The sequence below is a fragment of the Scyliorhinus torazame genome, chromosome 14 (genome assembly GCF_047496885.1).
Source record: "Scyliorhinus torazame isolate Kashiwa2021f chromosome 14, sScyTor2.1, whole genome shotgun sequence".
Taxonomy (NCBI): Eukaryota; Metazoa; Chordata; class Chondrichthyes; order Carcharhiniformes; family Scyliorhinidae; genus Scyliorhinus; species Scyliorhinus torazame.
Window position 1 is genome coordinate 73,126,896 of NC_092720.1, and position 14,754 is coordinate 73,141,649.

Below are 14,754 nucleotides of genomic sequence, written 5' to 3' on the forward strand. Positions count from 1 at the left end.
GAGGTGCAGGACAGAGTGATCTCAAAGACATGGGTGGGGGATGGTAAGGTGTCAGAAATATATAGGGAAATGAGGGACGAAGGGGAGACTATGGTAGATGAACTAAAAGGGAAATGGGAAGAAGAGCTGGGGGAGGAGATCGAGGAGGGGCTGTGGGCAGATGCCCTAAGCAGGGTAAACCCGTCGTCCTCGTGTGCCAGGCTAAGCCTGATTCAGTTTAAGGTATTACACAGGGCGCATATGACTGGAGCACGGCTCAGTAAATTTTTTGGGGTGGAGGATAGGTGTGCAAGGTGCTCGAGAAGCCCAGCGAATCATACCCATATGTTTTGGTCATGCCCGGCACTACAGGGGTTTTGGATGGGGGTGACAAAGGTGCTTTCAAAAGTAGTGGGGGTCCGGGTCGAACCAAGCTGGGGGTTGGCTATATTTGGGGTTGCACAAGAGCCGGGAGTGCAGGAGGCGAGAGAGGCCGATGTTTTGGCCTTTGCGTCCCTAGTAGCCCGGCGCAGGATATTGTTAATGTGGAAAGAAGCCAAGCCCCCGGGGGTGGATTCCTGGATAAATGACATGGCGGGGTTTATAAAGCTAGAACGGATTAAGTTCGTTCTAAGGGGGTCGGCTCAAGGGTTCACCAGGCGGTGGCAGCCGTTCGTCGAATACCTCGCAGAAAGATAGATGGAATGGAAAAAAGAAAGCAGCAGCAGCAGCCCAGGATCGGGGGGGGGAGGAGTGGGGGGGGGAGGAGGGGGGGGGGAGGAGGAACCAGAAGGACTCTCAGGGTTGTTAATATATACTGTATAATATGTATAGGTCGTTGCAACAGATAATTATATATTGGACTGTTAAATTATATTTTTGGAGAGTGTTACTTGTGATAAGGCAGTTGCCAATTAGGGTTAGTTTTCATTTTTGTTATTTATTATTTATTCATTTTTTGTTTATAAAATAGGTCATTGTTATTTGTGTTGTTATAATATTGTGTAAAGGATGCACAATGTACTGTATTGGTTGACCAAAAATTTTCCATAAAATATTTATTTAAAAAAAAGAAAAGCCTGACCGTGAAATTCGGCGGCCCCATACCCCCCCTTACTGTCTGCGGCCTCGCGACCATTAAGGTCGACCCGCCTTCCCTGTTTGCGAACCTCAACCCGAATTGCAAACCCGTCGCCACCAGGAGCAGACGGTACAGTCCCCAGGACCAGACCTTCATCAGGTCAGAGGTCCAAAGGCTACTGAGGGACGGGGTCGTTGAAGCTAGCAACAGTCCCTGGAGAGCTCAAGTAGTGGTGGTAAAGAACGGGGAGAAACATAGGACGGTCATTGACTACAGTCAGACCATCAACAGGTTTACGCAGCTGGACACGTACCCTCTCCCCCGCATATCCGACCTGGTAAACAGGATTGCGCAATACAAGGTCTTCTCCTCCACGGTGGATCTCAAATCCGCCTACCATCAGCTACCCCTCCGTACTAGTGACCGCAAATACACTGCCTTCGAAGCAGATGGGCGGCTCTATCAATTTTTAAGGGTTCCCTTTGGTGTCACCAATGGGGTCTCGGTCTTCCAGTGAGAGATGGACCAAATGGTTGACCGGTACGGCTTACGCGCAACGTTCCCGTATCTCGATAATATCACCATCTGCTGCCATGACCAGCAGGACCACGACACCAATCTCTGAAAATTTCTCCAGACCGCTAAAATCCTTAATCTAACATACAATAAGGATAAATGCGTGTTTAGCACCGACCGCCTAGCCATCCTCGGCTACGTAGTGCAAAATGGAGTTATAGGCCCCGACCCTGAACGCATGCGCCCCCTTATGGAGCACTGCCCCAAGGCCCTGAAGCGCTTCCTCGGGTTTTTCAGTTATTACGCCCAGTGGGTCCCTAACTATGCAGACAAAGCCTGACCCCTAATCCAGTCCACAACCTTCCCCGTCGACGGAAGCCTGCCATGCCTTCAGCCGCATCAAAGCAGACATTGCAAAGGCCACGATGCGCGCCATCGACGAGTCCCTCCCCTTCCAGGTCGAGAGCGATGCGTCCAACGTAGCTCTGGCGGCCACCCTCAACCAAGCAGGCAGACTCGTGGCCTTCTTCTCCCGTACCCTCCATGCTTCCGAAATTCGCCATTCCTCGGTCAAAAAAGAGGCACAAGCCATAGTAGAAGCTGTGCGGCATTGGAGGCATTACCTGGCCGGCAGTAGATTCACTCGCCTCACTGAACAACGGTCGGTTGCTTTCATGTTCGATAATGCACAACGGGGAAAGATAAAAAACGACAAGATCTTGCGGTGGAGGATAGAACTCTCCACCTACAACTACGAGATCTTGTACCGTCCTGGGAAGCTAAACGAGCGTCCTGATGCCCTGTCCCGCGGCACATGTGTCACCGCACAAGTGGACCACCTCCGAGCCCTCCACGAGGACCTCTGCCACCTGGGGGTCACTCGTTTTTTTCCACTTCATTAAGACCCGCAACCTGCCCTACTCCATCGAGGAGGTCAGGTCCGTCACCAGGGACTGCCAAATCTGCACGGAGTGCAAACCGCACTTCTACCGGCCAGAGAGGGCGCACCTGATAAAGGCTTCCCGTCCCTTTGAACGCCTCAGCATGGACTTCAAAGGCCCCCTCCCCTCCACCGACCGTAACACGTATTTCCGGAACGTGATTGATGAGTACTCCCGGTTTCCATTCGCCATCACCTGCCTAGACATGACCACAACCACCGTCATCAAGGCCCTCCAGATTATCTTTACACTGTTCGGTTTCCCCGCTTACATACACAGTGATAGGGGGTCCTCCTTTATGAGCGACGAACTGTGTCAATTCCTGCTCAACAGGGACATTACCTCAATCAGGACGACCAGTTACAACCCCCGGGGAAATGGTCAGGTAGAGAGGGAGAACGGAACAGTCTGGAAGACCGTTCTACTCGCCCTACGATCCAGGAACCTCCCAGTCTCCCACTGGCAAGAATTCCTCCCGGAGGCCCTCCATGCCATCCGGTCTCTGTCTGTACAACGTCTCCTTGTCTTCCCCAGGAAGTCCTCCTCCAGGACCTCGCTCCCAACCTGACTAGCGACACCCGGACCAATCCTGCTTTGGAAGCACGTGCGGGCGCACAAGTCGGACCCGTTGGTTGAGAGGGTCCACCTGCTGCACGCTAACCCCCAGTACGCCTACGTGGCGTTCCCTGACGGCCGGCAAGATACAGTCTCCCTTCGGAACCTGGCGTCCGCCGGGACCCCACACGCACCCGAACCATTACTCCCCCCCCCCCCCCCCCCCCCTCCACAGCACCTCACAGGAGGGTCAGTCCTCCCGCCGCTCCTGCCTAGTCCCTCCCACCCACCGCCGCCCCCTACAGGCGCCCCTCTCTCGGGTCAACCATTTGCCCCACTAGCGCCGCCTCGGGCTGACGAAACTGCCATGGAGGCCAAAGCCACGCTCCCAGAGTCGCAGGCACCCGGACCCCCACCAGAATCACCACCGAAGCCCAGACGATCCAGGAGGACGACCAGGCCACCCGACCGACTGATTGCTTCGCTAACTTTAACTGTAAACGAACACTACATGTAAATATTCTTGACAACTCTATAAGGAGGTATCATGGTACCTCCATATATGATTATGCCATGTAAAATGAGATTGTTACCACTGGCCACCACCCCCGCCGGACTCTGTTTTTAACAGGGGGTAAATGTGGTATTATCAGGTATTACAGTCCGAGAGGCTGAAGACCATTGGTTAAACCTAAGCGTTTACCATTGGCTGTTTGGTACGTAGCCCCGCCCTGACAGGCGGGGTATAAGAACCAGTGCCGTCCCAGCAGCCCTCATTTTCTGTACCAAAGCTGCTGGGGAACAGTTCTAGTCGATTAAAGCCTTCAGTTATGATACAACCTCGTCTTTGATTGTAATTGATCGTGCGTCACAATCAATTATATACAAGCAAAAACTATTTGGTTAAAATTTTTGCAAGCGAAACAATTCACAGGAACAAAAACTTTTCCTGAATGCTGACTGGCCTGTTTAATCGTTACAACATTTTAGGTTTTTGTTTCCTTTGCAAAATTAATTTATTTTCAAAATGTGAGCGAATAATGCTTTTTGCATGCTTCCAAGCCTCTGACTGATACTTATTTCCGAGGGCAAGTGAAACGAGAAAACAGTAGCTTGCAATATATGCCACTAACAGTAACTTTAATTCAATGTAATCCAATCTATCTCTACAAAGCTTGGCTGCATTTTGTGCAAAAAGGAAAGGACGACATAAACACACATAATGCTGTTCGATACAAGCATACAAACAATGTGGACAATTATAAATTCTTTGATCAATCCATTCTGTCCCATATATAATTTTGATACCTTGTTTATCACAATATGTGCACTCACCAGCCCACACAAAGCCAGATGATTTTCTTGGAGAGGTGAAAAAAATAAAAACCGGGCAGCACGGTGACTTAGTGGTTAGCACTGGGACTACAGCGCTGAGGAGCCGGGTTGAATCCAGGCCCTGGGTCACTGTCCGTGTGGAGTTTGCGCATTTTCCCCGTGTTTGTGTGAGTTTCGGCTCCACAACCCAAAGATGTGCAGGTTAGGTGGATTGGCCACACTAAATTGCCCCTTAATTGGAAAAAATGAATTGGGTACTCTAAATTTATATTAAAAAATAAATAAATAAAAACCTCAACCGATTTAAGGGAGATAATTTCTTTCTCAGTCAGACGGTGGTCAGCTCAGGCGGGGAGGAATACTTAGAGTCAGGCCCGCAGGTTGGAGGTGTGGGGTGTCCCGTGCGGCTGGAGGATGGGAGGGTGAGGAAATCCCATGTGTGGGGGTATGGTGGGGTGGGGGAAGAAATACCATGGGGGTTGATTAATGTTGTCTGCAAATTTGCAGATCATGCTCCCAGCAGGTACATCCAGGTTATTAATAAAAAAGAGATAAAGAGCAACAGTCTCAAGACCAATCTCTGCAGGTGCACACTGATGATCAGTCTCCGAATAAGATCCAAATCCATCTCTAACTCGTTTCTGCCCCAGTCCCTTGTAGCCAGTTCTTAGTATGCTTCAATGGTTCAAAACATACTTTGACATTTCTCTGACTCTTCACATAACTGAAAGAGCTTTTCCCTTACTTCCGCAATGGTGTGTGATATTTTATTTCCCATTTGCCTTTTAGCTGATCTTATAGCATCTGTCTGATGGAAATGTTGAACCTATTTCTGATTGCATTTTCATTCCGCAATATGCGCTACATGTGCTAAATGTTACAATTCTGGGTATAAAAGTAAAATTCTTCTCCCATTCAGGTCAGCAGAAAATAGGATCCCATCCGAACTGGCATCAAGTAAAAATGCTTTGGAACTGCACTCTGCATCAACAGAACTGGAACCAATGCCAACGGCACAGGTAGAATGTATTACTGTGACCTTAGGGAAGTAAATTACTAAACAATGTTACAATGCTGAAATATTTGAACTTGTAAAAACAAAATTATACAATGATGTTTCCAGAGCTTTTCGCCAGAGGAATATGATGCTTCTGACACTCCAATGTTAAGCAAAAAAAGGGACCAGTTTTAACTCGTGTGTGTGTGAGGATCAACCTATGCAGCACGAGTCCTAGGAGATACTAACTTTCTTCTTCGTCTCTTGTGCAAACTCAGGATGGTTGAGCGATAGAAGAAGGTACCTTTGGATGTTCCCGTGTCCCATTTTGAATTTCAAAATTAGAGGGTGGGTACAAATATTATCCCATAGGCTCTTAAGTGGAATGAAGTCAGTGGAACACTCCATGAAATACCCAATCTCAGGTCTAAACATTGCAGCATGGATGCAGTCCAAACTAAGAATGTTACTTCAAAAATCAGAGAATTTAAGAATGAGAGAGCAAAATGGAGGTAAGCCATGGACTTAGGCCAACCAGTGAAAGGCAGCGGCAGGGCTATGAGTAAGGGTGAGCAGTCCCTCCTGATCAGAAACCCTGTGTGCATCGGAGGGCCTCCACAGAATCACAAGCCTGTGGGAAGTCCCCTCCCATGTCCTCCAAACTGAACCCTCCTTCACCAGGGATGGCCTGACTGGTTCCGACGAAGCCGTCTCAATTACCCCTCCTCCAAGACCTCCATGGTTTCTCTGTGACCTAGGTCTTCTGCAGCTCTGGCATCAGCCACCACTCCCACTGGCGCTGTTGCATTTGACGGACCGCCATCTTCTTGATTGACCAGCAGCTCTTGGAGATGACATCCTAGTTGGAATCCAATAGGTTCTATTTAATGAATATTAAATGCCCAGTACTTGAAGGTGACAAGGTGGACAGGTGCTGGATGCTGTTTGTTAATTATCATTAATTATTTATAAGCGAAAGTGAGCCAGCACTGGTGGCCAACGGTGTACTGAAGGGGAATGAGCTGGGAGAGTTTGTCTCTGCGAAGCAGGCTTGAAAGATACACCTGAATAATATAAAGACTTGCAATAGATTTATTCATCTAAAATATGTATTTATCGGAGTTAACAATCATCATCCTGATGCCTCTGGGAATCCTGATGGCAAACTGGTAAGTGCATGATTAGGATTTAATCTAGCCCCACCCCCTCACATCCCTCCTGCCTACCCATGCCACCTCATGCCCACCAAATTTGGCTACTTTATCCACCTTCATGTCCCTTTATAGCCCCTATGTCAACTTCATGCTAACTCATGCTAACCTATGATCCTCACTTGTTCCCATGGCCCTTCATAGCCCCTATGACAACTCATCAATTGTCCACCGTGTTTAGACCTCGGGAGTCATTCTGAGATGAAATAATGTTCTCTACTTATTACAGATTTCTGTGTGTTAAAAGTAACATTCAATGATAAATGCTCATCCAATACATTTAAATCCTTTCAAGTATTTAATCCACTATAAAAACAAACATTTGCATCCATAGCTCCACATCAAAGACAGATCATTTCTTTATAACCACTTGGAACTATAAATCAATCTGTGAATTTACAGACTCTCTGCTGTGAAATTGATGGGTTATAGAAGTGTTAAACAGGAGTAATCCTATAATGATAACCCTCAAGCATATGTCAACAAACAGATAGTGACATTGCAAGCAATATTTTTCAATTGCAGGCTCCTTTATTTCAAAAGTGTAAGGAGAAGGAGATTTAAATTACTTGACAAGTTGACACTTCCATAGATCTTATCCACTTTTTATGCACATTCATGTCTACTCTTAACAAGCTGAAATGGGTACCTGACCTCCACCAAAAGGATACCTTACCTCTTCAAAGAACTCTGGCACATTTAGACCTTTTCCTCTGATGTGCAAAGCCCACAAGTTACATTTCAGAAAGCTGGTTGATGACCATTTCTTCTGAGTCATGGCATCTGGACTATTAAATGTGCAGCTGCCTCTGTGAACTACAGTTAGGCAAAATACGTCCTGCACTCACTTCCCCAGTGAAAATAGGAGGTGCCGGGTTTGGGGTGGGATTTCTAGATCCAAGGCTCTGGTGCCCTTTTGGCTAATAAGCAAAGTCTTTGCTACTCGGCAGAAATTCGCACCTAAATATGTGTCCTCTTGTAACTGATCCTTCTCCCACTGAAAACCATTCAAAGTTTTGAAACCATCCATTGGGGCATCATGGTAGTACAGTGGTTAGCACAGTTGCTTCACAGCGCCAGGGTCCCAGGTTTGATTCCTGGCTTGGGTCACTGTCTGTGCAGAGTCTCCACGTTCTCCCCGTGCTTCGTGGGTTTCCTCCGGGTGCTCCGGTTTCCTCCCACAGGTTAGGTGGATTGGCCATACTAAATTGCCCTTGGTGTCCAAAAGAAAAAAAAGGTTGGGTGGTGTTGCAGTAATAGGGTGGAGGTGTGGGCTTGGAAAGGGTGCTCTTTCCAAGGGCCGGTGCAGTCCCGATGGGTCGAATGACCTCCTTCAGCACTCAGATCTCCCCTTAAAATTTATTGTTCTGATGAGAACAGCCCCAGTTTCTTCAGTCCCTCCATGAACTGAAATATTTCAACCCTGGCACCATTCTAGTAAATGAGCTCTACATCCTTCTTTAAGTGTGGCACCCAAGCTTGATCAGAATACTCCACCTGAAAAGAAATGTTTTCAGAAATGTTTAACATTGTTTCCTTACATTTTTTCTCTCTGCCTCTATTACAAAAAAAAAGGATTCTTAATGCTTTTTGACAGCTTTCTCAACTGGGGTTGTTCTCTTTGGAACAGAGAATATTATGGGGAGTTTGGATTGATGTATTCAAAATCTGGAATGGGTTTGAGTGGCAGAAACGTCAGTCATCAAAAGATGCACATTTAAAATGATTGACGAACATTTCCACAATAAAGTGTTGTGATATGCAATACATGACGAGAAAGGATGGTGGAAGCAGATTCAATAACTTTGAAAAGGGAATTGAATAAATACTTGAAGGTCATACAATATGGGGTTATGTGGTTACACCCCAGGTCTCTCTGTTCTTGCATCCCCTTTCAAAATTGTTCCGGTTAGTTTATATTGCCTCTCCACAATCTTCCTACCACATTGTGCAGCACCACATTTCTCTGTGTTAAATTCCATCTGCCATGTTTCTGCCCATTTCACAAATGGAGATAATAATCTCCATTGTCTTCCTGCATTTCGAAATTTTACATAATTTGCAAACTCTGAAATGATGTCCTGTATACTCAGGTCCTGGTCCTTAATATATATCAAAAAGAGCACTGGACCTGGAACCGACCCCAGGGAGCTCAAGGTAGTTGTTCAGGTAGCCTAAGGGATATCCTAGTCCTTCAAATTTTACACAACTTTCCCAAAGACATTTACAAGGTCCACATAGCACAGGCCTGCCTAGTCCTTCTGCATAAATTCTCAGTGCACTTCCACAAGGTTTTATTTTTGTAATAGATAGCAAAACATTACTCCACGAGTTTCTGTATAATTTTATAATTGATTGAATCGTTTGCTTTGTGCAAATATGAGAACATAAGAAATAGGAGCAGAAAGTAGACCATTTGGCCCCTCAAGTCTGCTCCACCATTCATTAAGATCATGGTTGATCTGTTTGTATTTCCAATTTCACATTCCAATCTACCCCCGTTAACTTTCGACTCCCTTGCCTAACAAGAATCTTTCTACCTCGGTAGAAATTTTAAAACCGTGTTCTATAGTCCTGGACCTCTGCACAAGGGAAAATATTCTTCCTATTTATGAATGGCCTTGTCAAGACCATTCAGGACCTTATATACTTAAATCAAGTCACCCCTCACTCTTCTAAACTCTAGTGGAAACAAGCAAACCCTATCCAGGTATTGCTTTACAATGAATGGATACATTTAATTATGTTTTGTAACTTGGCATTTCAAGTGTCACACCATTTCTCAGGATCACAGTTCATAACTGGGACCATTTGCTGTGTAAAATAAAACCTATTGAACATGCCTAGACTCGAAGAGATTATACTGAGAATTCAGTGAGATATGAGTTTGCTGTAACCTAATACATCCATGACAGTTATTGATTATTTATATTGTATTTATATTTTCATAAATATATTTATATATTAAATAGAATATATATTAAATAGATTATATATATTCTATGTTAAATAGATTATATGTATTGTATATATTGAATATTTCATTATTTGGATATATTCCTTATACTCATGGTCAAAACTGATTGCAGTATTCAAAGTGCAGACCAGCCTTCAGCATAGCCTGATGTTTTATGAGTGTGAGTTTTCCTCTCATCACAGTGTTCCAAAGATGTGCTACCTCTGCTGAGGTAGGAGCTTGCCCAAATCTCCTTTCTGCCACAGGACAATCCCTGGACCTTGAATCAAAACAGGAGTAAAGCTGCAGGCCTAAGAGACTGGCAGTTACCCTCCCACTAAATGGAATCGGGATCTGGGGCGACATTCTCTGACCCCCCGCCGGGTCGGAGAATCGCCGGGGGCTGGCGTGAATCCCGCCCCCCGTCGGTTGCCGAAGTCTCTGGCACCGGAGATTCGGCGGCGGAGGCGGGAATCGCGCCGCGCCGGTTGGTGGGCCCTCCCGCTCAATTCTCCGGCCCGAATGGGCCGAAGTCCCGCCGATAAATTGCCTGTCCCGCCGGTGTAAATTGAACCACCTACCTTACCGGCGGGACAAGGCGGCTCGGGCGGGCTCCGGGGTCCTGGGGGGAGCGCGGGGCGATCTGGCCCCGGGGGGTGCCCCCACGGTGGCCTGGCCCGCGATCGGGGCCCACCGATCCGCGGGCGGGCCTGTGCCGTGGGGGCACTCTTTCCCTTCCGCCTCCACTACGGTCTCCACCATGGCGGAGGCGGAAGATACTCCCTCCACTGCGCATGCGTGGGAAACTGTCAGTGGCCGCTGACGCTCCCGCGCATGCGCCGCCCCGAGATGTCATTTCCGCGCCAGCTGGCGGGGCACCAAAGGCCTTTTCCGCCAGCTGGCGGGGCAGAAATTCCTCTGGCGCCGGCCTAGCCCCTCAATGTTGGGGCTCGGCCCCCAAAGATGCGGAGCATTCCGCACCTTTGGGGCGGCGCGATGCCCATCTGATTGGCGCCGTTTTGGGCACCAGTCGGCGGACATCATGCCGTTTCCAGAGAAATTAGCCCCTTATTCCTGAATTGCAGCAAGTCTCCAAGATTGCACTTGGTGTAAAATAATTTACATGTACTAACCTGTTGCCATTTTGCATTTTCTGGGTCTCTTAGGACCCCATCACAGATGGTCTAGGAATTCTTCCTTCCACCTTCCTTTCACTCTAACTTTGAGCATGTTCCTACTGCAGATGCAGGCTGATCACTGCTCAGTTAGGGAGCCAGCCATAAATCTGGGGCTATATGGCTGGGTTGACATTATACATATTGGACCTGTGCTCCCATTTCCTAGGGGCAGAGGAAAGGAAACTCTATTGTATAATTGACTAATTTGGTAGTTTAGTTGAGCATGCTATTTGCTTTGTTGACTGGTCTGCAATGAATGTGCATGTAATCGGATCTCCATTTCCCAATTCTTCCAAAGAATTTCTAAGCGTTGTCCATTGTCTCCAGCAGGAAATTCCCGCTGGCTGGTTTGAGGCGAATCAATTCGCAATTCAACCACGTTTACGATTTGTTTTGGAGTGGGAACCTAACGATGCCAGCAAGACCGATTCCTCCGAGATCGGGCTCAAATCTAAAGTTGAAGGTTCCCCCCTCCCCACTAACGGACCTCACAACCTTCCAGACATGGGCAACATCCCCAACCCTTGAACCCCCCGCCCCGAATCACTAAAAGCCAGGTCAACCCCCAACCCCCTCCCCAGCACCACACAAGGATGAGAGTGACCTGGCTAAAACCCCCACCCATCTTCACTGGTATCTGAGCAGCCCCCCCCCCCCCCCACCAAGTGAGTGATGCCCTTCTATGGGGTCGACTATGGCCCCACTCCCTTTTCGGACCCCCTTCAGGTCACGCTCCTTGCCAGTGCCACTCTGGCAGGCAGTAGCAGGTTGCTGGTTCAAGGGCACTAACCAGCCATTTCCCCAACCACCCGGGGGCTTCAATGGCCTCCAAGCCCCCCCCGGTGTGGCCATCATGACTGGTTTCTGTTTTTGGAAACCAGTAGTGATTCACGTCAGCCTTGTGTTGTGCCAGTGGGAGCAGTGAATCCTGGAACCCGGGATACTCCTGTTCAACGGGGAATTGCATATTTAAGTTAATTTGGGCGTGAACCAGACTGTGTCTGGTGCTACAGGCTGGGAGCATTGCACTCCATTCGGCACCCGGTGCAATTCCCGATTCGGAGCTCTCCTGATATTCTCCGGGAATAGTGGGAGGGGCCCAAAAGGAACGGAGGAGACTCGGGCCCCAAGTCTCTTCCACAGTGCACAGCATAAAACTTTGTAATTTCATGAATTTCGTCTGACAAAACAACAGGGGCGGGATTCTCTCACCCCGGGCCGGGCGGTAGAATCGCCGGGGGCGTGAGTCGCACCACGACGCTCCGACGCCAGTCCGCCGATTCTCCGGAAAGCGGAGAATCGCACTGTTGGCGCAGCGGCGGTCGAGTGGGCCCAACCCCCCCGGCGATTTTCCACCCGGGATGGGAGAGCGGCCACACAAAAAAAGCCGAGTCCCGCTGGCGCCGTTCTCACCTCTTACCCGGCGGGACCTCGGCATGGATCCATCCGGGGGCGGCCTGGCCGGGGGGGGGCGGAGAGGTGTCTGACCCCAGGGGGGGGCCTTCCGCTGTGGCCTGGCCCACGATCCGGGCCCACCAATCGGCGGGCCGGTCTCTCGGGCTGGGGGCTTCTTTTTTTTCCACGCCGGCCCCTGTAGCCCCACGCCATGTTGCGTGCCGGCGCGGAGAAGGGAGCCACTGTGTATGCGTGCATTGGCGCTGCTCCCACTGGGCATGCACGCATTGGCACCGGTCCCACTGGGCATGCGCAGACCCGCGGCGCCCATCTGACGCCGGGGATCGGCAGCTGGAGCAGCGTGGGTTGCTCCAGTGCAGTGCTGGCCCCCTGGAGGGGTCACAATCTCTGCTCCTGAGGCCATGTTGACGCCGTTGAGAAATGCAACGGTGTTTACGATGGCGCCAACACTTAAGCTCAGGATCAAAGAATCCCGCCCCAGATGTTTAAATAGAGAAATTTGGAAAAAATAAGAATTTTCATGAGTCTTTTTGGTCATTTCCATTGTAATGTAAGTTATGTTTCTCTTAATTTGCAGACTCGGATGACCAAGGAACAGCGCTGGGGAAGTGCTTCCCTGACCCGGAATCATTCAACAGAGGAAGAGTTTGAAAGAGCAAAGGCTGCAGTTGAGGTCTCGGAACCTTTTAACAATTTTTTTCCTGAGATTAAGAGTGCAGAACATGACTGGACAAATCTTTACAGCTTGTACATTAAAGATAACATACCCCTTTCTACAGAATGGATTGCAAAAATGGAAGATCTATACTTTCAGTGTGCAGTAGTCTTTTAAATACTTCTGATCGGATATTATCCTTACTTCTCTTATTTTTAAGCCCCATAAATGCATGCTGCGTATCCTTACTTTCTTCTACGATTAGGGTTTATCGCAGTCTTTTACATTAACTCAACCGTACCTTGAACCTTGCAACTGCTGATGCTCTTACCTCACTTTTTCTTTTCTTCCTCTTTTTTGCTTTGTTAGCAACAGAGTTGATGTTATTTAATCATTTAATGAATAGAATATGCAGCTGTGTCATAATCAGATTGACTTCATCTTTCTTACCCTTTGCAACCTCAATGATGAGCCGCAATACAGGCCTTCAACTTCTCCTTCATCACACAAGCATCAGAATGAATGGATTGAAAAGATTCCAAACAATGTGACATTGCTTCCTTTTTTTGTTAAACTGTAATGAATGGGTACGAATGCTTGATCTTTCTCAATTGAAACCCTGTCAATAATTAACTCAGTTTTTCACACCTTTTAAATTCTGCTTGAAGTGCTGCATACGTTTCACTGGCATTGTCTTGTGTGGGTGACTATATTCAGAAGCCTTTTCCGCTTGTAATTTATGATGACTAAAACTTGTTCTGAACCATAATATCGAAAAACAAAGTGAGACTCTTTAACGATCAATAAAATGAGAATCCAAAAAACAATTCTGTAAATACCCCAATACAGATTCAAATATATTCAATTTCTATGGTAATTACATCTTCCGTATTGTTCCTGAGGAAATTCCAGAGCTAGTCATGAAATACAATGTAAAATATGATCTCTTAAACAGTACTTGCCTTGTCAGGTGAGGCAAACTAAATGTAGATACTTGGGCAAAATATTCACCACCATTACACCCTTCATGCAGTGCCTATAGGCATGCCTATATCTGGCAAATGATGCCAACCATTTGCCAGTACCATAGAGGTCATGTGCAAAGACACTGCTTTTGCACAGAAAAGGGAAGCACGGTAGCACAGTGGTAGCATTGTTGCTTCACAGCGCCAGGGACCCGGGTTCGATTCCCGGTTTGGGTCACTATCTTTGCAAAGTTTGCACGTTCTCCTCGTGGCTGCATGGGTTTCCTGCAGGTGCTCCGGTTTCATAGATTATCATAGAATTTACAGTGCAGAAGGAGGCCATTCGGCCCATCAAGTCTGTACCTGCTCTTGGAAAGAGCACCCTACCCAACACCTCCACCCTATCCCCATAACCCAGTAACCCCAGCCAACACTAAGGGCAATTTTGGACACCAAGGGCAATTTATCATGGCCAATCCACCTAACCTGCACATCTTTGGACTGTGGGAGGAAACCGGAGCACCCGGAGGAAACCCACGCACACACGGGGAGGATGTGCAGACTCCGCACAGACAGTGACCCAAGCCGGAATCGAACCTGGGACCCTGGAGCTGTGAAGCAATTGTGCTATCCACAATGCTACCGTGTTGCCCACCACAAGTCCCGAAAGACTTGCTTGTCAGGTGAATTGGACATTCTGAATTCTCCCCAGTGTACCCGAACAGGCGCTGGAGTGTGGTGACTCTGGGATTTTGACAGTAACTTCATTGCAGTGTTAATGTAAGCCTAATTGTGACACTAATGAAGATTATTATAATAAAATTGTGCCAGCTTTTTTTGGCCAGACTTATCACATTACTTTCCAGCTTTACTCTGCCACTCAATCCTTTCCCTGTTATTCAGTTGGATCATCTCCATGAGCTTCCAATCAGTGATAGCTCCATTAAAATGAATTGGAGATCGGTACTT

The 14,754-nt window shown here is 47.7% G+C and overlaps 1 protein-coding gene across 3 annotated transcripts in view; it reads left to right on the forward strand.

The window, feature by feature from the left end:
* The window catches only part of LOC140389808 (PEX5-related protein-like), a 273,485-nt gene that overhangs the window by 202,668 nt on the left and 56,063 nt on the right, over window positions 1-14,754 (forward strand). For all 3 annotated transcript variants that reach the window (XM_072474344.1, XM_072474345.1, XM_072474347.1), the window contains 2 exons: window positions 5,327-5,426; window positions 12,743-12,838. In XM_072474344.1, the coding sequence (XP_072330445.1) occupies window positions 5,327-5,426; window positions 12,743-12,838 (196 nt within the window). The remainder of the gene's footprint in view (window positions 1-5,326; window positions 5,427-12,742; window positions 12,839-14,754) is intronic.